At 42.3% G+C, this 25441-nt stretch overlaps 2 protein-coding genes across 7 annotated transcripts in view; both read left to right on the forward strand.

The window, feature by feature from the left end:
- The window catches only part of notch1a (notch receptor 1a), a 40703-nt gene extending 24716 nt beyond the window's left edge, over positions 1–15987 (forward strand). The window contains exons 13-34 of the mRNA XM_079660111.1: positions 898–1090; positions 1486–1631; positions 1719–1832; positions 2581–2700; positions 2838–2990; positions 3077–3305; positions 3393–3594; positions 5118–5271; positions 5381–5565; positions 5779–5911; positions 5995–6252; positions 6330–6442; positions 7611–8182; positions 8656–9096; positions 9411–9556; positions 10068–10281; positions 10390–10474; positions 10581–10743; positions 10825–11123; positions 11781–11928; positions 12042–12139; positions 13580–15987. Coding sequence (XP_079516237.1) covers positions 898–1090; positions 1486–1631; positions 1719–1832; positions 2581–2700; positions 2838–2990; positions 3077–3305; positions 3393–3594; positions 5118–5271; positions 5381–5565; positions 5779–5911; positions 5995–6252; positions 6330–6442; positions 7611–8182; positions 8656–9096; positions 9411–9556; positions 10068–10281; positions 10390–10474; positions 10581–10743; positions 10825–11123; positions 11781–11928; positions 12042–12139; positions 13580–14758 — 5345 coding nt within the window. The 3' untranslated portion in view covers positions 14759–15987. The remainder of the gene's footprint in view (positions 1–897; positions 1091–1485; positions 1632–1718; positions 1833–2580; positions 2701–2837; positions 2991–3076; positions 3306–3392; positions 3595–5117; positions 5272–5380; positions 5566–5778; positions 5912–5994; positions 6253–6329; positions 6443–7610; positions 8183–8655; positions 9097–9410; positions 9557–10067; positions 10282–10389; positions 10475–10580; positions 10744–10824; positions 11124–11780; positions 11929–12041; positions 12140–13579) is intronic.
- Positions 15988–16417: 430 nt separating this feature from the next.
- The window catches only part of camsap1a (calmodulin regulated spectrin-associated protein 1a), a 46873-nt gene continuing 37849 nt past the window's right edge, over positions 16418–25441 (forward strand). For 3 of the 6 annotated variants that reach the window (XM_079660654.1, XM_079660652.1, XM_079660655.1), the window contains exons 1-2: positions 16419–16699; positions 18170–18345. In XM_079660654.1, coding sequence (XP_079516780.1) covers positions 18171–18345 — 175 coding nt within the window. In that variant the 5' untranslated portion in view covers positions 16419–16699; position 18170. Of the gene's footprint in view, positions 16700–18169; positions 18346–25441 lie in introns of all 6 variants that reach the window. The other 3 variants (XM_079660657.1, XM_079660656.1, XM_079660653.1) reach the window with 2 other exon arrangements.

Raw genomic sequence — 25441 nt, forward strand, 5'->3', positions numbered from 1 at the left:
GTTATCTTGCACATTTTATCTAACCATCTCCGTTTCTAATTTTCAATATATTTTAAAAGAGATCTCTCTCTCATTTGCGTGCGGGGGCGGGGCCTCACAAACACCATCTCTCTCGCTCACAGACATGCTGCAGCGCTGTGCAGTGTGCACACAGTTCTGCGGGTAATTAATATTACAATTTGTGAGGAAACTTTTCCACCAATAATTCCAATAAGTATTCCAAAATGTATTCACTTCAGGTTTACGAAAGTAACTGTAATCAGATTACTCGTTTTTCAAATGTAACGCCAGCTGAATACAGGTAGCCTACTTGATTTTTGTATTCTGATTACGTAACGCCGTTACATATATTCCTTTACCCAACCCGGTTTCTAGGCTACTGTCCCGCAGCTCCAGCCTCTCTGTTGGACTCTGTCGCAGCGGGGCTGCTGCTGTGGTGCCGAGCGCATTAACCAGACTCTTGTTCACAACGAAGGATCACTTCTTCTTCAAGGCAGGGAAGGTTTCGCAGTACGAAGTCTACTGAGCCGCAGCTGCTGCCTCTCTGTTGGACTCCGGTACTGCACCTTACTCACGAGACGTTGTAAAAAAAAGGGTGGGGGGCGAACGCAGTAACCACTCCGCCAACGCCACAGTCACCCCCGTTGTGCGGGCCGGATGAGAATGTCTGGCGGGCCGGATGTGACCCGCGGGCCGCCAGTTGGTGGTCACTGCCATACACCAAAGCAGATCCCTGGTGTGTGTAAACGTACCTGGCAATAAACTTCATTTTGGCTCTGATAAAGGCTCACAGAATACCACAGCAAACAGCAGAAGTTTACTTAAAGCTGTCCAAACTCCATAATGATCACAGTAGATATTTCCCATTTCTCAAAATCGTTTCTCTTTGTCTTTCAGGATCAATGTGCAACATCAACATCGATGAGTGTGCCATTAACCCGTGTCACAACGGGGGCACGTGTGTAGACGGCACCAACAGCTTCACCTGCCTGTGTCCGGAGGGCTACAACGATCCCACCTGCTTGTCCCAGGTGGACGAGTGTGGCAGCAACCCCTGCATCCATGGACACTGCCAGGACCTCGTCAACGGGTGAGCACCGAACACATCTCAATTAGGACACGAGTGCTATTACCCCGGACATTCATAACTTTCATCATTCTAGAAATATTAACCATAATTCATCAACAATGTACTATAGCAGTTTGGGTACAGCGTCTTATAAGTAACATTTAATATTACACATCCAAGATAGCATTACATTATAGCGTCAGGTTTCAGCAATGCATACAGCATTCTCTAGTTATCCTTCTCCATGACCGTTATCTCTAATACTCTAGATGGATAAAATATCACTACAGGCAAGAGAAGTATCTCTTTGGATTTAGTGGTAAACTGTTCCTTAAAAGATGTATAAGCAGCTTAAAGTGACACAAAAAATCCTAAAAAAGCAACATGATTTACCTGATATATCCTTGGCATTACAGCTACAAATGTACCTGTGACTCTGGCTGGAGCGGGCCCAACTGTGACATCAACAACAACGAGTGTGAGTCCAACCCGTGCATGAACGGGGGGACCTGCAAGGACATGACCAGCGGGTACCACTGCACCTGCAGGGCAGGCTTCACTGGTCAGTGACAACTCATCATTTCACCATTCCTTCATTGAGTGTGTCTCCTGTGAGCCTACATCTAACAGTGTGTTCTCTAATCTGTAGGACCTAACTGCCAGACTAACATCAACGAGTGTGCCTCCAACCCCTGCCTGAACCAGGGCTCCTGCATCGACGACGTGGCCGGATATAAGTGCAACTGTCTGCTGCCCTACACCGGTACGACATGTGGCTGCTCATCTTTCACACTATCAACAGGTTGATTTACTTAGCTGTTTGCACAGGTCTGAAAATGTAAAGACAGTCTTCCGGCTTCCACGCAGAAGGCTTATCATTGTGTTGTTTGAGAAAACACCACACAAACAGTGAGGTCTGTTTCTGGCATCCCTGTGTGGAAAGATCTGCTATGCAGGAATAACAGAAGGTGTGTGTGTGTGTGTGTGTGTGTGTGTGTGTGTGTGTGTGTGTGTGTGTGTGTGTGTGTGTGTGTGTGTGTGTGTGTGTGTGTGTGTGTGTGTGTGTGTGTGTGTGTGTGTGTGTGTGTGTGTGTGTGTGTGTGTGTGTGTGTGTGTGTGTGTGTGTGTGTGTGTGTGTGTGTGTGTGTGTGTGTGTGTGTGTGTGTGTGTGTGTGTGTGTGTGGTAGAATAACATGCCACAGCGGCTAATATAAGCCGGATAACTGGTGCCTACTCCAGGCCCTATTCCCACTTCCGCCACGTCCTGTTTCCTGTCTGTGATCACACAATAGCAGGAAACAGGAAGGCCCTTCCTGTTTGGCTAAGTTGTCATGGAAATGGATAATGAAGTGGGATAGAAAATGGGATTTAGAAATGTATGTCACTCCTCCTGTAATCTTTTTCAGGGACTTTTATTCATTTATTCTACGACTTTTAAATATTGAAGTATGAAGAAGTTGCTCCATATATCCAGCGCCCTGCAATCACTGATGTGTTTCCCCTGCTAACAGGTGATAACTGTGAGACCCTGCTGGCGCCCTGCAGCCCAAGACCCTGTAAAAACGGGGGTGTTTGTAAAGAGTCTGAAGATTACCAAAGCTTCTCCTGCATCTGCCCCGAAGGATGGCAAGGTATCTATCATTTCTACCTTAAAATGTATATAAGAAGTGGACAAAGTCACTTTGTTGTCCTATTAATCTATGGACCTTGGTTTTTACGTCTTCAATTTGGCTACTTTTTTTTAAACTATCTTTTCCATCCTATTAAGGTCAAACATGTCAGATAGATATAAACGAATGTGTGAAGAGCCCGTGCCGCAACGGTGCTATGTGCCATAACACCATGGGGGGCTACCAGTGCAAGTGCCAGCCAGGTTACACCGGCCAGAAGTGTGAGACCGACACTGACGACTGCAAACCAAGTAAGGAACAGATGCAAGTTCTCAAGTTTCTCAACCTAAAAACTAGAGAATGGTTATTTATTGTATCCCCTCTCCCTGTGTTTCAGACCCCTGCAGTAACGGAGGTCTGTGTCGTGACAGTATCAACTCTTTCACCTGCACCTGTCTGCCCGGGTTTCGTGGCGGCCGATGTGAGCAGGACATAAACGAGTGTGAGAGTAACCCCTGTAGGAACGGGGCAAACTGCACTGATTGTGTGAACAGCTACACCTGCACCTGCCGGCCGGGCTTCAGCGGTATCAACTGTGAGATCAACACCAACGACTGCACCGACAGGTAGCTCACTCTTTAGAAATATTCTCTCTACTTATTTAACCAGCATGTCTTATGAGGGTTTAACATGTTGTCCTTGTGTCTCTTCAGCTCCTGCTTTAACGGGGGCACCTGTGTGGACGGCATCAATGCATTCACCTGCCTGTGTCTGCCTGGGTTCACCAGCAGCTACTGCCAGTATGACATCAACGAGTGTGACTCCAAGCCGTGCCTAAATGGGGGGTCCTGCCTGGACAGTTACGGCACATACAAGTGCACCTGTCCTCATGGCTACACAGGAATCAACTGTCAGGTGAGAATCACAATAATAATAATAGCTTTTTGTAGTGCTTTTTAATACTTAAAGAGACTTTTCAATTTAAAAACATTTCATACAAGCATACAAACAAACATGCCTAAAAAAAGAAAAAAAACAAGATGCGATGAAATGGATAAAAAAAGAAAAATAAACTAGGACAGAGAGTAGTTCAAGCTAGCAGTCATTTTTCTTTTAGGAAATATTGTTTAGTTGTTATTAGGCCTGTCGCGATAATCGATAAATTGAGTTATCGTACGATAAATAAAAATGGACTCGATAACTTTTCTGAGCTCGATAAATTGCCGTTTACATGCGTGTTTGTTTACATAAGGATGTGACCAGCATTTTAGCTAGGAGCGCTGTGGCTGCCAGACGAGCTGTGGCTGCCGGCCATGCGCGCTGTGAGGGGCGGGGCTGACACACAGCCAGGTCAGGACACTCTGTGTGCACGTACAGCAGCGTAGCAGCCAAATTAATAATATAGCGACAAGCGGGAGACAACGTGTGACTTACTAGCGGGGAATTTAAAGTGAAATGGAATTGGTTACAAAACATACACATCTCGATTCTCCGGTGTGGCAGTATTTTGGATTCAAGCCAAATCAACGAGGCCAACCTACGGACTTGAATGAGCCGGGCGGTGTGTCGCATTTGTTTAAAAAAAGTAGCGACAAAAGCAGGCAATACCACGCATTTTAAACTACACCTAAAACACAACCACTCCATTCCGTTTTCCCAGCTGGGAGCAAACACGGCAGCTGGAGATGGAGAGCCCCCACCTTCCCGACAGTTTACAATAAAATATGCATTTGCCCGACAATGCAAACATGTTGGTGTTCCTTAGATTTTTTTTGCTTGTGAGACAATGTGTGCTCATATTGATTTATTTATATATATATATATATATATATATATATATATATCTATATAGAGATGGATAGATAGATGGATTGAGAGCTCTGTTTTCCAGCCTGAGTCTATTTAATTTATTGTTTTGGTTGTGTGTGATTTAATTAATTTATTATAATTTAATTAATTAGTTTTATTTATTATATATCATTTATATATTTTAATATTATTTCACATTTCATTTGCAATGTTGAATGTTCAATAAAAAGTTCTGTTTGAAAGGATGTACTAGAATTATTATGATATATTATCATTATGTCAGTGGTCTAAAATGGTCTTACAATGGTGCCGACAATATTATCATTTATCGCAATAATTTCCAGGAACATTTATCGTCCAACAAAATTATTTATCGTGAAAGGCCTAGTTGTTATCATCTTTGAACACTCAAGTAAAAAGCTGCCACACAGATCTTCAGGACAGAAAGGACTAATCTCAATTTCACCATTTTCATTGTCAAAAAAAGATGATTACGTTTTGGCCACCACGTGAGAATAAATTGGCGAACATCTGTGTGGGTGCTTCATTTTAGCCTTTGAGTGTTCAACTTTGCAACTGAACCACGGGGAAGGGGCTTCCTCTCAGAGACCTAACTATTATTTCCTTAGAATCTGGTGCGCTGGTGTGATTCGTCCCCCTGTAAAAACGGAGGAACATGCTGGCAGCAGGGGGCCTCGTACACCTGCCAGTGTCAGACTGGGTGGACCGGTCTCTACTGTGACATTCCCAGTGTGTCCTGTGAGGTCGCAGCCAAACAGCAAGGTAAGAGGACCTGCCTAAAGTTATGATCCCTCACGTGATAAAGCTTTTTATATCGACAAGTTTCGTGTGAGATTTGTCTATTTTGTAACTCCTTCCTATCTGTTTTCAGGGGTGGAGGTTGCTCACCTATGCAGGAACTCAGGCCAGTGTCTGGATGCTGGAAACACTCACTACTGTCGCTGCCAGGCCGGGTACACCGGGAGCTACTGCCAGGAACAGGTGGACGAGTGCTCCCCCAACCCCTGCCAGAACGGAGCGGCATGCACCGATTACCTGGGAGGCTACAGCTGTGAGGTGAGTTCAAATGAGACCAGGTTAAATAAATAATAATAATAATCTTAACATCTGATTATATTTGATAAAAAAGTGAAGTAATGAGTTAAATGCTTGCACGATATCATCCCAGCTGGAAGGTGCTTAAATGCTTGAAAAGTGCTGGAATTTGACTAGAAAAAGTTTAGGAACCCTGAAAAACATTTCCTATAATGGTCGACTTATTTCCCTCAGTGTCTACCTGGATATCATGGTGTAAACTGCTCCAAAGAGATCAATGAGTGTCAGTCGCAGCCCTGTCAGAATGGAGGCACGTGCATCGACCTGATCAACACGTACAAGTGCTCCTGCCCCCGAGGAACACAAGGTACTGCACCACACATCCACAGGCATACATTGGCAAAAAGTCCCCAAAATACAATTTAATTTCTACCTTCCTCTCTCCTGTAGGCGTGCACTGTGAGATGAATCTGGATGACTGCACCCCCTCCAGCGACCCCCTGACCAACGAGCCAAAGTGCTTCAACAACGGGAAGTGTGTGGACCGCATCGGAGGCTATCAGTGTGTGTGTCCAGCGGGATACGTAGGAGAGCGCTGCGAAGGCGACGTCAATGAGTGTCTGTCGGACCCCTGCGACCCCCAAGGCTCCTACAACTGTGTCCAGCTCACCAACAGCTACCGCTGCGAGTGCCGCACGGGATACACAGGTATGAAGAGAACTGCAGCAGGATCCCTGTGTGGGAATGGTGTACAGGTGTTAAAACATATATGTTCTGTTCTCCAGGTCAGCGCTGTGACAAAGTGTTTGATGGCTGTAAAGGAAAACCCTGCAAAAATGGAGGGTCTTGTGCTGTTGCCAGTAACACACCTCACGGCTTCATCTGCAAATGTCCTCCTGTGAGTACAACTCAATACACTTTACAGATGTATCTCAAGAAATAATATTATACACTTGTATTGATTTTATTGCGATTTTATTATTTATTATCTGGGCAATAATTGGAATTATTTATAATCCATAATTCCATTTTCATGTAAAACTCGCAGAGCAAAAGTTAGCTGCTAATGGTAGCCACCAGAGTGGCTGCTGCTTCCGGTCTTGGCTATGCGGCAGTATAATACACACACATGACCAAATAAGGACTATGTGGGAGTTCCCCCTCGATTCCATTGGCTCTGACGGTTAGAAAGAGATGTCACATGTCAAAATCCAGCAGGGGGAGCCAGAGATATGAAAAATCCACCCAAATGGCCCCAGAAAAGTTTTTTTGTTGCTAAATCTGTCTAAAAACGTCAAATATCACTTGTTTTGCATCAATCTTGATACAGGGTACTTATTATATGTTGTACTTTGGATTCCTAAAGCTTTTAGTCTACTAACCCATCATCCAAGGTTAGTTTTCACTATAAGTACAAAATATCTTTTGGACGGACACTATAATTTACATTTTTTTACTATGTTCAATCTGAATTTTCTTTAAAATAAAAAACATCTATATTGATTCTGACTTTTCTACATCCAACTGACAGGTTTATCATTACTTTGAGAAAAATGATTATTAATTTAACCCTTTTAGAAGGGAAGATTTGGTCACTTGTTATGGGAATGTCATTTTCGAGCCTGAAACCTGAAAAACAGGCTCGGGGTTTAACAGGTTAAGTGATGGTCAAGACAGTCAAATCATTAACGCATACAAAAAACTGATATTAAGAAGTAAAATAAAAGTTATATAAAACACTCCTCATGGTTTCATCTGCAAATATTCCCCTGTTGTTATAATTTAAGACATCATTTTTCAATCCTTTTCTTATCTCAAGTTGTCCACTTTCATAACAAATTGATAATCAAAAAAACAAGCAAAGCAATAAAACAGTTTTGAGCCTGTCCAACACTGAACTTTATATGTATTAATTTAGCACTTTTCATAATATAACATGCTGCTCAAGACAGGAAATAAAAAACAACACAGTTATTCAAAAAAATAAATAAAAGTATGTAAAACATAAAGAACAATATAAATGTTTTGTGTAGCTCAATGATCATCTGTCTCTCGTCTGTCCTCAGGGCTTCACCGGTTCTTCCTGTGAGTACGACTCTCGCTCCTGCGGGGGTCTGAATTGCAGAAATGGCGGTACCTGTGTGTCGGGCCACCTGGGCCCCCGCTGCCTCTGCCCCCCCACCTTCACTGGGCCCGAGTGCCAGACCCCCACCGACAGTCTCTGCATCTCCAACCCCTGCTACAACGGCGGCACGTGCCAGACCACCCCTGACGCGCCCTTCTTCAAGTGCAGCTGCCCGATCAACTTCAACGGCCTGCTGTGCCACATCCTGGACTACTCCTTCGTGGGGGGCTTCGGCCGGGACATCATCCCCCCGCCGGAGGTGGAGGTGAGCTGCGAGATTCCTCAGTGTGACGAGTGGGCCGGGAACCACATCTGCAACTCTCTGTGCAACAACCACGCCTGCGGCTGGGACGGGGGGGACTGCTCGCTGAACTTCGACGACCCGTGGCAGAACTGTTCGGCCGCGCTGCAGTGCTGGCGCTACTTCAACGATGGGAAGTGTGACGCTCAGTGCAACAGCCCGGGGTGTCTGTATGACGGCTTCGACTGCCAGGGGCAGGAGGGGACCTGCAAGTGAGTGTGAAACTGAAGAAAAAGGAATGTTTGGCAAGCAAATATGTTTGGGATGTGTAATGTATTTGTCGGTAGGGGTGCTGTGATATACCGGTATTGGTGTTAAAAGTGGTATTATAATAATTATAAATAATAATAATTGTGTACAAACCACCTCTCTGTACTCGCAGTTTTAATTGTTTGTATTTCCCAAAAAAGGAACAAAAAACATAAAAAAAAGTTATCAATGAGTTTGACTGACAGCATCGTTATTTTATTTATGAGCTATCAAGAACGTATTGTTATCATTCATGTTTTTGCCATCATAACATTTACTGTTATTTATTACAGTGTATCCCAAATTAATTAATTAAATATTACGTATTTAAACAAACATAATACTAACAAATAAGAATACAAAATTAAAATAATTAATCTTGAAGTGAAAGACATGCCTTAATTTAATGCTAACCAAAGCTCCTTGTGTTCTGCAGCCCGCTGTATGACCAGTACTGTAAGGACCACTATGCTGACGGTCACTGTGACCAGGGCTGCAACAACGCTGAGTGTGAGTGGGACGGGCTTGACTGTGCAGAGAACATGCCGGAGAAGCTGGCAGACGGGCACCTGGTCCTGGTGGTCCACATCCCCCCCGAGCAGCTGAAGAACCGCTCCTCAACGTTCCTCAGAGAGATCAGCAGCGTGCTCCACACCAACGTGGTGTTCCGCCGTGACGCCAAAGGAGAACCCATGATCTTCCCGTACTACGGAAACGAGCAGGACCTGGTGAAACACAACGTGCTGAAGCGCTCCGCAGACGGCTGGCCGGAGTGGGCCGCCAGGCCCGCCTCCGTCCAGGGTCAGGTCCAGGAGAGCGTGTCCGCAATGGTCAGCCGCCGCAGACGCAGAGAGCTGGACCCTGTGCAAATCAAAGGGTAGGACCACAGAGAAATCACTACTACGTCTTCTTTGGTTTTATTAGCAGATTAGTTTCAGCTTATCGTCTTTTTGGACAATTAAGACATGATGCAATACAGGAAGGGGCAGAAAAACCCACTGGGCTTTTTTAAAACCTCCACCCAGAAATCCACAATGTTATAGAGGACGCAAGATTCAAATACAAATAATAATAATCTATATTATTTTTTTAATCATATTTAGATTTTATTTAACATTTTCATATTGTATTCTATTTTTGTGTTTCACTGAGCTGTATTATAGTGTTAATATGTCCTCCCCCCCGCTGCAGGTCGATTGTGTACCTGGAGATTGATAACCGTCAGTGTTATCAGCAGTCCAGTGAATGCTTCCAGAGCGCCACAGATGTAGCGGCGTTCCTCGGAGCGCTGGCCACCAGCGGGAACCTGAACGTCCCCTACATCGAGGCTGTCACCAGTAAGTCTCTAAAGCCTTTTTGTACAAATATCTATATATTCAACGTATAATCAGTGGGGCAATGTAACTCAATACATTTAATCAAGTTTTGTACTAAATGCAAAATTGACTTTGACTTTAGTTGAGTTTTTTCTTTACTGCACTTCAGTGCAATTCAAAGAGAAATATTTAACTTTTTACAAAGCCAAGCTTTTATATTACAACTTTTTGAGAGATTTTGAGGAATACATTATCATTTATACACCTTCAAGTAATTTATTTAGAATTAAGTTTTTGTATTAAATATATTTATTTCACAGAGTACCTTTAACAGTGTTGTATTAGTATATTTTCTTAAATAAAGGGTACTAAGTACTTCTTCCATCTCTGCCTGTTATATTAAAAGTGGTCACCAAGTTAAGATGAGCCTTCATTGATCACCTTAGGGAAATTCAGGTGTCTTAGCAGCAACAGTAAAAAGGCAGAAGTAATATCCTTAAATCCCAAGTAATATCAGATGTTTTCCCTCCAGGTGTGAGACCTGCCCCCTCCGGCTCAGAGCTCTACCCCATGTACGTGGTCTTCCTGGGCCTGGCCGCTCTGGGTTTCGTTTGCCTTGGTGTTCTGGTGTCCCGTAAGAGGCGACGCGAGCACGGCCAGCTCTGGTTCCCTGAAGGCTTCAAAGCTTCAGAGCCCACCAAAAAGAAGCGCAGAGAGCCTCTGGGAGAGGACTCTGTTGGGTTGAGGTACGGACACTTTGAGAATGGATCAAATCTACCTGCGGCTCGGTATTGTCTTCACCTTTTGTATTTGATTTAAAGCATCTAGTCTAACCTGCCTCCTCTTTTCAACAGGCCTATGAAAAACTCTGACATCAATCTTATGGATGACAATCAAAACGAATGGGATGATGAGGATCCAGAATGCAGGCGCTTCAGGGTAAGGAAAAACCTCCTTTTCTCTGAAATAACTTTGTTTTATCACTCTCGCAAACATTTCTCTACATGCTTTCGATGCTCATGTTGTGATGATCTGTGTCTCTCAGTTGGAGGAGCAGGCCATGTTGGAGCTGAGTGACCGTACAGATCACAGGAAGTGGACACAGCAGCATCTCGATGCAGCTGACCTGCGCACTGCCTCCATAGCACCAACTCCCCCTCAGGGAGAGATCGAAAACGACTGCATGGATGTGAACGTCAGAGGACCAGGTTTGTACAGCTGTTGTTGGAAAAAAGTTCTGACAAACAAGTGACTGTGAGCTGATTATAATCCCTTTTCATCGTTTGCAGATGGTTTCACCCCCCTTATGATCGCCTCCTGCAGCGGTGGAGGGCTGGAGACGGGCAACAGCGAAGAGGAAGAGGATCCCTCGGCTGAAATCATCTCCGACTTTATTTACCAAGGCGCCAACCTCCATAACCAGACGGATCGCACCGGGGAGACAGCCCTCCACCTGGCCGCTCGCTACGCCCGCTCCGATGCTGCCAAACGCCTCCTGGAGTCCAGCGCCGACGCTAACGTCCAGGACAACATGGGACGCACCCCGCTGCACGCCGCTGTGGCTGCGGACGCTCAGGGAGTCTTCCAGGTAAAGAGTCTGATCAACCTGCTGGGTCTTTTCAGTTGAGACTTTAATACATGTTGGATGCTACCATTAACACATAAATCTAGTTAAGGCTGTTTATGCTCTCCTTCACCTGCATACATGCATATGAATTCCCACAAGAAGTTCACTTACAGATATACAGATATAGTATTGAATATATTCCAATTTCAATAAAAAAAAGAACCTAATAAACTAAAAGTGCTTTCACATAAAAAACAGTAAACTTTTCGTCAACAATTCTTAAAACTTTTTAAAACACAAAATAAATAGAAGGTCATAAAACATGAATAATTATCATTCTAAACTTTAATAAAACATTAAGATAATGACAAAAATTCATGAAGAGTCAAATAAAAAAACATGGGTTACTTTATCAGTATAGTATTGAATAATTTGCTTTTAATTATGATAATAACAATAATAAACTTTATTTGTTTATGCAAATAGTGCTTACACATAAAAACAGAAGACCATTAACACAAAACACAAAACACAGAGAACAAAACAAGCAAGCAAGCGTTTTGTGACCGAGTTCCATCTCTGAGTTTAAAGACTCAGACTTCATGTTTTTGGTTGTGCTTGTTTACCATTTTCCAGCACCTTAAAAGCATTTAACTAAACACCCATGTGTCTTTGCAGATTTTAATCCGAAACCGCGCCACTGATCTTGACGCCCGCATGCACGACGGAACAACACCGCTGATCCTCGCCGCGCGATTGGCTGTGGAGGGGATGGTGGAGGAGCTTATCAACTGCCACGCCGACGCTAACGCCACCGACGACTCTGGTACGCTAACTAAGATGCTATCATCATATAATCTTCTCCACCGTTCATAAAGAGGCCTCCCAGTATGCCGAGCTGTTTGATAATCATCCCTCACCTTCCTCCTCTCTCTGCAGGAAAGTCTGCTCTGCACTGGGCCGCGGCAGTGAACAACGTGGAGGCCGCCATGGTGCTGCTGAAGAACGGAGCCAACAAAGACATGCAGGACAACAAGGTGTGTGAAGTCAGAAGCTCCATACGTTCACAGAAGTTCATATATTTTTTCAAAAGGTTAAAATTAAAAAAATCAAAACAGACCTTTTTATGAGTTTACTGCATTATCCCAAATTATTCCAAGGATTTTAAGCAAAAAATAATTTCTAATTTCATTTGGTCGCTTGCAATGGCATTATGTGCTTCTTTTCTATTTTTGTAAAACAGAAAACATCATACATTTACTTTTATTCAGGTTTAGGCCACATTTGAACCATATTCTTCCTAGATCTTTGTTGTTTTAACTGTATATTTTAACCGGACGAAGGTCATCAAAACATCTGTATCTTAATTCATCAGAGAAACAAGCTGACAAAGCATCTGCCTTACTGAACTGATCACTTTTCCCACATGAACAGCTTTATTCAGTTCTTACTGGCGGTAACCCCCTGATGTATTTCTTTTGGAGGAGGATAGCTCTGCAGATAATCTGGCTAACAGTAATCCTATGGCGCTTTCCCACTGCTGCACGTAGCACGGTTTAAGCGCTTTTTCGCTAGGGGTGGTTCCGGCCCAGGGCTACTTTTTCTCCTTTTTTCTGGCCCTCCAAAAAACGAGGTTCTTACCGGGCCAACAACCGGGCTGAATATGCTAAACTAGTGACGTAAACACTCTCGACTGCTGAATGGTCGGAGAGAATCGCTGGCAAGGGGGCTACAACTACAACAAAATGAACATATTTTACCGTGATTTAATTGTAATACAGGTTTCAAAGTGATGCCGAAGTAACTACATACTGATACCGGTTAGTAAAAACCATGAATTAACGCTTTGACAAGTCTGCAGACATAAGGCAGGCGAAAAACCTTTTAAAACCTTTTAAAAACATTTTTCTGAATGGAGATCGGATTGATCAGGCTAAGCTAACGCAGTATATGCTCCGACTGTCCACACTCACAACAACGGCCTACAGACATAAATAAGCGACTGTATTCACCATGACACAGACAGTCTGTGGTTTGTACTTGTTTAACGTTTGTCTAGTTTCTGAACAGATATGAGGAGCTGTGAGCTCTGAGTGCTAACAGCTAACGGCTGATGTTTTGGTTTTGTGGTTCGCATTGAAGATGACGTCACGGCAGTTTTATGCAGCGTCGCACCGCCCGCTAAACAGCCGATCGCCCCGCTTACACTGCGTTACTATAGTTACTACCCCTTTTATTAAATTGTAATGGAAACGCAGCATAGAGCCTGGCCTACCAAGGCCTAACCATACCGTACTAAGCCGTGCGAGGTCCTGCAGTGGAAAAGCGCCATTAGTTAGAAGAAGCTGATCCCACAAACTCCCATTATCCCCAACTCTATGCCGCCTCCAAACAAAAACAAATGTCATTGAGAAACTCCTAGTATCAGAAAATGAAATATTGTTTGTTTAACCGTTATTTTGTTGTTCTCATTACAGGAGGAGACACCTACCTTCCTTGCCGCCCGTGAAGGAAGCTTCGAGACAGCTAAAGTTCTCCTGGAACATTTCGCCAACCGCGAGATCACGGACCACCTGGACCAGCTGCCCCGAGACATTGCCCAGGAGCGCATGCACCACGACATCGTGCGCCTGCTGGACGAGTACAACGTGGTCCGGAGCCCAGGGCTCCACAGCGGGCCCCTGAGCACCTCCAGCCTCTCCCCCCCCCTCTGCTCCCCCAATGACTATCTCAGCAACCTCAAACCCAACCTCTCTGTAAAGAAGGTCCGTAAACTGAGTGCAGGGAAAGGAGGAAAAGATGGAGGTAAAGATAACAGGATGAAGAAGAAGAAGTCACTGGATGGAAAGGGGAATCTGCTCGATTCAACAGGCGTCCTCTCCCCAGTCGATTCTCTCGAGTCTCCTCACGGATACCTCTCAGACGTAGCTTCTCCTCCCATGACATCCCCCTTCCAGCAGTCGCCTCCCATGTCTCTAAATCACCTCCAAGGCAATGGGGATCACATGGGCCAGATGATGGGTAAAGATATGAGCTGCATGTCTTTCGACCCCCCACGTCTCTCCCACATGCCCGTCTCCAGCCCCAACAGTCAGGGCAGAGGGGGAGGTCAGTGCGACTGGATCTCAAGGATGCACCCGGGTGTGGGCCAGCAGGGGGGCTACAGCCAGCCCATCTCCCACAACATGATGGGGGCTCTGCACGGGGTCAGCACGGCCACGCTGTCTCAGATCATGGGCTACCAGAACATGCAGACCAGCCACCTGGTGATGCAGCAGCAGCAGCACTCGCGGCAGCTCCAGCACCAGAACTCCAGCTCCACCACGGGGGGGCTCAACCAGAGCTTCCCCAGCGTGGATCTGAACGACGGGCGCTCCATGCCCATCCTCACCGTCATGCCGCAGGAGACCCAGATCCTCGGCACTCAGTTCCTCACCCCCCCCTCCCAACACAGCTACTCTGGCCCCATGGACAACACCCCCAACCACCAGCTGCAGGTGCCCGATCACCCCTTCCTCACCCCTTCCCCCGGCTCACCCGACCAATGGTCCAGCTCGTCCCCACATTCCAACATGTCTGATTGGTCGGAAGGCATCTCGAGCCCACCCACGAGTATCCATTCGCAGATGAACCTTATCCCGGAGCAGTTCAAGTAGAGACTTTTAAAAATGGACAGTGGGAAAAAATTCAAAGAAATACAGAAAGAGAGTGACAAACCTATCTAAAGACCTTTTTTATTATCAGTTTTTATACTAACGATAAGAACAGTTTTAGAAATGTTGTATTTATTTATCCGCTTTTCTTTTTTTAAATATAAAGAAGATGCTTTTATATTTATGCTTTTTTATTTGTATTTGTATTTGTTATGTATGGGAAGATTAGAAACTGTTTTAAAAGGAGTGTATATCATAAGAAAAAAAGACTCCTGTACACTGGCTATTTATTTGTGTCTCGTGTTGCTTTGTTCACTGGATCTATTTTTATCTTTGTCTTCACACATGTTTTATTTTTTGGGATTTGCATTGCTTTATGTTTGTACAGATTTTTTCTCCCAACTTTCTATAGATTATTTTAAAATGTTCAGTATTCATTAATTATATTTTAACCTACTTTGTGTTTTGAAATGACACAGGTTATGTTACTGAACTACATTTCACTAAGTCTTATCACTGAGTCCGCGTTGGATGATAAAATATATATTTAAAGTGTGGCCTTTCATGATGTTGCTCGCTCTCACAGAGTAACGAAGGTAACAGAGACCTTAAAGCACAGAACAAATATCCCTTATGAGTTGAGAGATGCTTTTTTGAAAAGAGTTAAAAATGTATCTTAATCAACCTGAGCCTATTTTCGATGAAGTTATGGTGTTGGCGGGTAATTGATAATAGATAGTATTATAGTAATTGATTTGTAATAATGTATGATGCAAGAGCGTTTCTTTATTTCATATTGTACTTCAAACCAGTGATAATGGTTACCATGTTTAACCTGTAAAGTGTTCAATGGCAGACCTGTCGTAGAACATGTTACATTTGCCACAGTTTAAAATAGTGCCAGTGTGATTGAGTTTTTCCTAAGAAAAGCAACATATTTGTGAGATTTCTTGAAAAGAAAAACGTCTTTGAAGTGAAGAACATAGTTTGTGAATGAAATGGGGACCTTTGTTTGTGTGTTTGAACACACCACCTGCACTTTGTGTGGTTTAAGGTGTCTAGATGTCACGTTTTATAAACTAATTCAGAGATACGAAAGATGTTTTTAAGAAAAGATGTAATTCAAAATCAATGTTCATGCAAAGTTGTAGTTTGCAAAGAAGTATTTCCTGATTTAAAAATGTTTGTAAAAATGATCTTGATTCAATAAAAGTTGCTGTTAAGCTTTAAAATATGGCTTCATTTCCTGTTTAGTCTCTCTAGTCTAGTGCATATAAACTTACACAGGTTTACTTAATCAGGCATATTATTATTTATTGTATACATGTTCTACAGCAAAGGGGCCGTGCAGATAATAAGAGAAGCAGACAGATTCAAGAAAGAGACAAGCACAACATCATCACATATAAGTCATATTTAAGAACACATGAAAGGTAAATAAATAAGTAGCAGCATTATAAAAGTAATTCAACATATGAACGTATTCAACTAGCATCTAGTAATAATAATGTTACAGTCTTAGGCAGTGAAGAAGCAGCCACAAATAACAGTATTAATTATAAAAAAGTAAACATGGTACAGATGATCTAGCTAAATAATAAAAACAGGTATACAACATTGTGCCTGCAGCGCCCTTTGCTGGTGAGGTTGAGCACTGCAGAGGACAGAGGCGAGCAGGTCCCCATAGAGACAGGCAGCCAAAAGGACCCGTATGCTCTCTGAAACCATGACAGCCTCAATGTGAAGCAGCCGGCTTTGGGACATTAACATTTCCCTCGAAATCAGACTTCCGGATGGTTGCCAATCAGATTTTTCATTATTGGATTACCGACCAACAGTGTGTGCAGGGAGGAGTCCTGTGTTTCACCGCTAGCCGAGCTAAAACCAAGCCAGCATGTCGGCGATTTAACAGCAAACACAAAGCGAGCCAATGCACTATTAAAGGTGAGTCTCTGTTGTGTGTTCCAGCTTTTATTTCCAGAGTGTGTGCGCAGTTTAGCAAGCTAACACGGCTAATACCAGGCTCTGAATGGTGCTAGCATCAGGTCATTCATTGGTCAGCACAGATTGCAGCCTCGACTACCTGGAAAATGCATTATCAGTCACAATTGTGTATATTTTATTATTTTTGTAGAGGTAATAAGCATAAAGCAGCTGTATTGTGTGTCTAATAGTGCTGCTTTGCTTCCATTTCAACCCTACACACCATCAGCTGATCATCAGCTGTGCAGATAAAAGGTGTTTTGTCTTGAATGAATCCATAAATGGTCATTGTACAACATCATGTTGATTGACAGCCCAGACAGTAGCAGCAGGGTAAATCAGGCGGATCTATGTGTAGTATTTCATAAAAAAACATGATGATCAGAGCAGGTGCTGTCGGGGGGCTGCAGGCCCTGCTTGTTGTTCTCCATATCATATCGATGATGTAATGCGATGGGCTGATACTGGGGGTAACAATGTTTCTGTCTTATATTCAGAAATGTTTCTTTAATGTTGGGAAAATAGCACCAGTTTGTAAATATTGTGTGATTTGTTAGACTACCTGGGGCAGGGTATGGCCTGTTCCTTTAACATTCAGCATCACAGCCAACACTAGAACAAATACATCCGAAAATATATCAAATATATTTCAGCAAACAGTACCTTCTGCATGCAAGAGCACAATAGTATCATTAATCAGTATCAGTTTTAAGGTTGTGTAATATTACATTTTGGAAAGACTTTGATTGTTATATACGTGCAACATAACACTAACACATAACATTAGTATTGATGGTAACACTATCACTAACTTTAAACGTGATTATAAACTGTTAATATACTAATACAATACAACAATCCTATAAAAGAAATTCCCTTTTCATGAAACTATTTCTCTGTTTTGAACTCAAATTGAATGCTTTTTTGAGTGCCTGAAATGTGTAATACAAATAAATGTCACTAGCTTACATTTATTTTTTAAATGTATTTAATAGTGTTTATTATTTGTTTATATGATTTTATTAAACTAATTAACATTTACATTACCTTTATGTATATTGTTTGAATAAAATGAATCTATTTATTTATTCTTTATTAATCATTGTTATATTGATTATCATAATTTTATTGTTTGTAGTATTGTTTTGTACATTCTTATTCTTATTGTTTTTATTCTTATTACTATCTTTCTTATTCTTATTTTACTATGATTATTTTATTATTATTATTATTATTACTACTGTTATAATAATAATAATAATAATTGTTATCTTTATTTTTATAATTATTCTAAATGTTACTACTATTATTATAATGTTTTTTTTAAATCATTACTATTATAATTATTACTTTTATTATTACCCTTATGTAACTCCTTTTTCTTGAACCTTTGAATAAGTCAATAATAAGGGTTGTGTGTGTGTGCTGCAGGATGGATGTGGAGGGCAGCTCTGGCAGGGACAGCAGCTGGAGGCGGGCAGCAGCGCAGGATGTGGGAGGACGAGGAAGCATGGAGGCTCAGGTTGTTCCGCTGGAGCTCTACGACTCTGCCAGAGCCAAAATAGAAGCAAATCTCCGCTGGCTGTTTGCCAAAGCTTACGGTAAAGGTAAGGCTTTACTCCCTGCTCACTGTTCAGCTCTGACCCACACTGGGCTCGGCTGGAACATATCTATTGTCCTTTAACACTTTGCTCTTTGGTGTAGCCAAGGAGTTGTTCCCTTATGTGTATTCTAATTCATATTGGCAGCTGCACATGTGGTGTTCTACATGGTGTTTGTTTTACAGTCAAATAGACTGTACCTATGATTTACCATTGCTCAACGCAAATCATGTTCAAAACAATTGCATCAGTTCCTTTCCTGGCATGCTTTCTTGGAGAGCAACATAACCAACACATCATTTTAAGCCAGGGACATAATAACATCTGTGTTTTGAACAAATCACTGTCAAAAGGCTGGTTAGGGGTTACAGCACGTGGATTATACGCTGATATTGTATAAACCTGGTATTAACAAGAGGACAAATACAGTACAATAAGTAGCCATGCATTAAGAAATAAAGGCTTACACGTTTTACTTTAGCTTTTTGCTTTTATTGGAAGTTCAAATTAGTAAAGGGTGTGATATGCATGAAACCTCGCCGCTCAGAAACATTGCAGTTATACTTAGAGCTGAAACGATTCATGAGCTGAGAGAAAATAAACAACCATTTTGATCCACATTGATCCTCTACACCAAAAATGACAAACATTACCTTGCAATATCTTCTCAGATATGGGAACTTGCTGTTTTTGGTTGTTTTAATTGCTGGTAAAGTGCATGTGGTGACGTTGAGGACTGTCTGCTGTGGATGTTGTGCGCTTTCTCTTAAGGCAAGGTGGTGCCCACCTCCGCAATAAAACACTCCAGGAATCGATGATATACATTGCAGTATGCTTGGATGATGCAGTGAAATGAACTGTGACTATGCATTAATGGATTTGGAAATAGAGTTGTTATTGTCCACGAACAGAGTATAATCACCAACTATTTGGATCACTTTCTCATGCTGCTGTTAGCCTCTCAGATTTGGATATTTCTTGCCTTACTCAGTCTTTTCATATTCTAGTGAATGTCTTTGTGGATTTCGATTGACAAGACAAGACATCACTTAGAACATGAAGAAATTAGGATGGACATTGGACAGCATTCAGTCCAAAAAGAGAGCCTTACCACAGTACCTTACCACTTACTACAAAAGATACTAAATCAGAATCAGAATACCTGTATTGGTCCCACAGAGGGGACATTTACATTGTTACAGTATAAGGGAAGATGCATTGTCTAAAAACAACACCATATATCTCAACAGTGTTACTTCTTCATTTATTATGTCCTCTATGTAGTGTAAAGACATATTCTGACTAGAAATTTGACAAATATACTGTTTTTGCAGTGTTTATTGAGAAGCATTTAGCTTTGCATTGCTTTGTTGTCTGGTTATTTTACAATAATAAACATTCTTCCTGAGTAAAAGTCAGCAGCGTAGCAACAGAGCAGAGCTTCATGTTATCGAGTGAAGCTGACATCCTCAGCCAGAGTCCTTTTATACACGGGCCACTAACCTCGCTCTACTAAAACATTCTAAGTGAATGCTCTACATGTCCCAGTACATGTCTGGAGAACACTCTGAATGTGGGCTTTGTGCCACTCGCTCATCAGGGTGAGCAGAGGGTCAGCTGTGACTGTCCCTGTCATTTTATTAGGAGTTCACAGTGAGGCATTTGCAAGTCCTTCAGTTAAGAAGTAGCCTTCATCCTCAAATCCATTGTATGAGCCATGCCTACAGTAGTAAGCTGTCTCCTGTTTTGCAGTGGATGACTCAGTATATTTGAGAGGGAACTGACGCCTACAGGTCAAAGCTTGAAATGTGAAGTCATCTTATGCAGAGGTGGAGAAGTACAGATCTTGTACTTAAGAGTAAAAGTAGAAGTACCAGAGTGTAGGAATACTCTGTGACAGTAAAAGTCCTGCAATCAAGATGTTCCTCAAGTAAAAGTAGAAAAGTATTCTCATCAAAATATAGTTGAAGTACCAAAACTAAAAGTACTCAGTGTGCAGATTGGTCCATTTTAGAATAATATATATGATATGTTTTATAATGATTGATCATGAAAGTGTTCTCAAAGCTGGTAAAGGTGCAGCTAGTTTGAATGACTTTGTATTCTGCAGGGTAGCTTGTGGATTTACTCCAGGTGGAACTAAAGTCTGATTTAACACTTGATTAAATGTCACATCATTCATCCACATCTGTGAAGTAACTAAAGGTATTAAATACATGTAGTGGAGTAAAAGTACACCATGTACCACTGAACTAAAGTGAGGTAGAAGTACAAAGTAGCTTCAAAATTGTGCTTAAGTGCAGTACTTGAGTAAATGTACTTAGTTACTTCCCATCTCTGATCTTATAAGAAAGAATTGAGTCTCATTTTGCAACGTGATGATTCAAGTCTTTCATCTTTTATAAAAAGTGACAGCCGAAACCAGTATTGCACCGTCAGCATGATTGATATCACATTCATCTGCAAACAAGTGGAGGATTTGGATGTTCAGAGCCAATGGCAGTATTATGAGCTCTGTCCTGCTGGGGAAAGAGAAAGTTGTGATTTTATAAACCTGGTTGTTGAGGTACTTATCCTAGTTTTTGTGTAACTTTTGTGAATCCGAACCAGCCATTTAAAACACAAAGTCACACAATAACACAAACAAATGTATGTCACTGTAGATTAGTCATTAGAACTGTGTTCTGATAAGTGAAATACACTTTTTGTCAATGGAGTCTGGTGACTTTAAAGAGACCATAAATAATGGGTTTAGTTCCTTGTCGGAAAGTAATGTCTGACACCTAGTTAAAGCGGTGCATATGTTCTAGCACACAATTAAAGTCATATTGAAGTTTTTAGGCGGCTTACATTTGTTTGAATGCTGCAGTACATTTCTATATATCTGCGCTACTATTACAGACTTCTCCTCTGAACTGTGGGTGTCCTGACTGTCATTCTGTAGGTGACACTGAGTATGAATAAGTACCTCATCACTCTTCTAAAAAATCCCAACTATCCCTTTAAAGCTTTACCACTCTGTTACTAAACAGGGCAGAGTTCAGACGCCTGTAATAAATAGCAGAGCCTCACCTTTCCCCCCTCAGGCTTTCTGCTGCTCCTGTAATCTGATTGGCTGCTGCTGACGTCACACTGTGCCAGGGACACTTCTACTAATACACTATCTCCTTTTCACACAGAAAGGACAGGGCTAGCTTTTCATTGTTTGACCGCCATCACAGCTTTTAAGAGGTTCTCAAAGTAGAGATGTTAAAGTACACATAGTTTTGCACATTGATGAAATAAATAATGGTGGAACAAATAAATAGCATTTTCTTTGGTTTTGTAAGGTCATGGCTGATACCTGTTTCTCTACCGTTGGGATGCCGCTCAGTTTGTGTTTGGCTGATGGTCTCTCACCTCTTGCTGATTCCTTCAGTGATACCATCACAATGATGCAGCGCCAGAGCTGGGGTTGGATTCAGGTCTAGGTTGAATCAAATGTTTTAATTGGCAGGTTATGGTACCGCAAAAAACCCTACTAACTGGAGCTTAAGAACATAATACAGGCCATCTGTTCTTGGTATCATATTGGTGAACTTTAGCAGCATTTGGGCAAAGGTCCCACTTAGGGCTGCAAAATAAAAATGATAAAGAAACGACCAATTGCGACTATATTGACTGAAATTAGGAAATTATCATTTTAAATAATGGTGTGATTTTAGTTTTTTAGAAGGGTCTGTATCAAACAAGGATTTGTATTTAAGTCTGTAGAATACTGTTTGTAGACCTGTATTTCTCTGTAGCTCCATAATACTTCATTCAGATATTTCACAAATGTAGCCTTTATCAAAAATTGCGATTTGGTTATTGCACCAGTCCATATTGCAGTTTCAATAAAATGCCCTAGTCCCATTTAAACCTCCTAAATCCAGAATCCCATTTTCTAACTTCTTAAAAATCATTAGCATGCTATACTCCCATTTAATTATTTAAATATATTTAGAATAACCAGCCCCACATCTGTCAATGATGTTTCTCTTGTGAAACAGTATCTGTTGTTGATGCACAGTGAGACCGTTTATTACATTAGACCCACAGCACTGTGTGTGTGTGTCTGTGTGTGTGTGTGTCTGTGTGTGTGTGTGTGTGTGTGTGTGTGTGTGTGTGTGTGTGTGTGTGTGTGTGTGTGTGTGTGTGTGTGTGTGTGTGTGTGTGTGTGTGTGTGTGTGTGTGTGTGTGTGTGTGTGTGTGTGTGTGTGTGTGTGTGTGTGTGTGTGTGTGTGTGTGTGTGTGTGTGTGTGTGTGTGTGTGTGTGCGCACACAGAGGCGCGGGAAGGTATTTAGAGTGGGGGTGCTGAGGTGCTGGACTCCAGTGAACACTATTACGGGCACTATAGAGCACGCACAAAAAAACTCCCCACACGCAAACACACAGTAAACCCGCGACTGTTACAATGAAGGCTCGATAATCAGCTCACGGCATATAGGCAGGGGTAAAATGCTATTTTTTTTACAAGTGGGGAGCGGACCTTACCTCCTCTAGGGGGGTCCGGGGGGATGCTCCCCCGGGAAGATTTTTTTTAAATATTGAAGTTAAAAGCATCAATCTGGTGCACTTTGAGAGCAACATTAAGAGATCTATGGATACATCTCTCAACACCCAGATGAAACACAACTATAAGCAGATGTTCTTTTTCTTTATGGATATTTTACAAATCACTCCCCTTTCAAACTGTATTCTTGTTTTACTTCCATATAGTATTTCATAACTGTTTTTCCTTTATTCTCTTATGTTTTTTATAACTATAATGATCATATGAAGGTGTGCCGCGGAAATAATCTTTTGAATAATTTTTGACCAAACTGTTTGAGACCCACTGAGATAACTTAGACTAAAGTTAACTATTTAAACACTCAGAGTCCTTTAGCTCACCTGAGCCTCTCAGTCTGAGAGGAGAGCTCTCCTCCAGCTTGTTGTGGAACAAACAGCTCCGTATGTCCGTTAGTGCAGCTAGCTAACCAGATGCTAACAACACGGTCCCTGCTGCTGGCACCGGTCCCTCTCTCTCTCCCCCTCTCTCACACACACACTAAATGCGCTATTTCCGCACACACACAGAGCCGCGAGCTTGAATGACACAAGCACACTTTTATTTCCATGCAACTCTCTGATTGGTGTGGTGTCTTGCCTCTGTTGCATTCACTGAACACGGGAAATTACAGTCCTGCCGTCCTTTCTAGTGTCTTGATGAGGTTCACGTAAAGCAAGGTTAATGTATTATATTATTGAGGTAGAATTGTCCGGGGCTACAGAAAAAACATTCGGGGCAGGCCAAAATATTATTTTACCAACAATGTGGAATTTATTGGCTACATATTACACAGATTATGCACAGCGGGAGCAGCAATAACCGTCAAATAATAATTCAGACAGGGGAGCTCCGCACCCCCTGCCTGCCGCTAGGGTGTGCTGCAGCGCCCTCAGCACCCCCATTCCCGCGCCTGTGTGTGTGTGTGTGTGTGTGTGTGTGTGTGTGTGTGTGTGTGTGTGTGTGTGTGTGTGTGTGTGTGTGTGTGTGTGTGTGTGTGTGTGTGTGTGTGTGTGTGTGTGTGTGTGTGTGTGTGTGTGTGTGTGTGTGTGTGTGTGTGTGTGTGTGTGTGTGTGTGTGTGTGTGTGTGTGTGTGTGTGTGTGTGTGTGTGTGTGTTTTTCCAACACAGCCTGTTTGTTTTGACTCTTGACAGTTTTATAACAGTCCTTCAGGAACCAAACAAATGTTTGTAAATGGTATTAGAAACCAGGGAACATTTAGGATTAGAGGTGCTTTTTGAGATTTTTAGTTTCCATGAGACGTTCCTGGTTAAAAAAGGTTAAATAAATAGTAAAAACAAACACTTTTCACAAGGTTCCACATAATTTGATCATTAACCATTATGACAAGAAGTAATGAGTCGGATATTTTACAGTAGGCAAACAAATGTTATTTGTTAATGATTGGATTGTTTTTATTAAATGATCAGCCTTGCAATATCTGCACGAGTGGAAGATCAACTACGGAGGATCAAAATGATGAGCTACATTCAGCGAAATAACATGACCGATCAGAATCAGTGTTATTACCAGGTAGGGTTACACGTACGAGGAATTTGACCTGGTGTTGTGGTGCATAAAAACAAGAATGAAAATCACAGGTAGAGAACTAGAAACATATTAAAAATAATAATATATAGTCAAATATAAAGGATACATTTCTTTTTTGTTCTGCAGAGTCAGACTGTTTCTATATAAATATAGCTGAGAGGCATACTGTCTGCCTTTTGGAGAGGACAGCCCAGTGCCCCCCTGCAGACCCTCAGTCTGCCATGTCAGCACATCTCTGCTGATCAATCTGACCTTGTGTCTGAAAGAATAGGAACAAAGGCTTTCCCTGCACCCCCTCCTCTAGATATCCACACACACACACACACACACACACACACACACACACACACACACACACACACACACACACACACACACACACACACACACACAGATGCAAGATCCCTGAGGTCAGGGGTGATACAACGATTGAGTGAGCATGCCTTGGTGGGGGTGTGTGATGTGATGGCCACCCAGCCCCCGCTTTTAGACAAGTTGGCATCCATTCATCTCCACAGCATCCGGGGAGGAGGAGAGTGCATGCTGGGATATCTGAGAGGCAGGGCAAAGAGAGATGTGTTTGGAAATGTACAGAGGAAGACTTGCAAGATTGGCTCTTGTTGAGAGAAACATAAATAAGAGGTGTGAGCCTGGAGGTGTGTGAAGAGTTTCCTGACCTGTTCTGGATCCTGGTCACATATGTCAGCTCCACAGAGCCGCACACAGTGAGAGAGGTATGAGGACTCTGTGCCAAATAAGCAGTCGGCTGTGAAAAACAGCAAAGGTTTTCACACTGTGCTGTAGCTCTGATCTGAGCCGGTGCGTGTGTGTGTGTTTTCCACTGATGGATGCCTCAATTTGTCTGTTCATCACAGTCAGCCGCTTTTTAATGAGAAACTAAATGACAAAATAAACTGTTGTTAAAGAGACAGTTCCCCCCATATCTATAAAACATGTTTTTCCTCCTGTATTGATATTTA

The sequence above is a fragment of the Notothenia rossii genome (assembly GCF_949606895.1).
Source record: "Notothenia rossii genome assembly, chromosome: 11".
Lineage (NCBI taxonomy): Eukaryota > Metazoa > Chordata > Actinopteri > Perciformes > Nototheniidae > Notothenia > Notothenia rossii.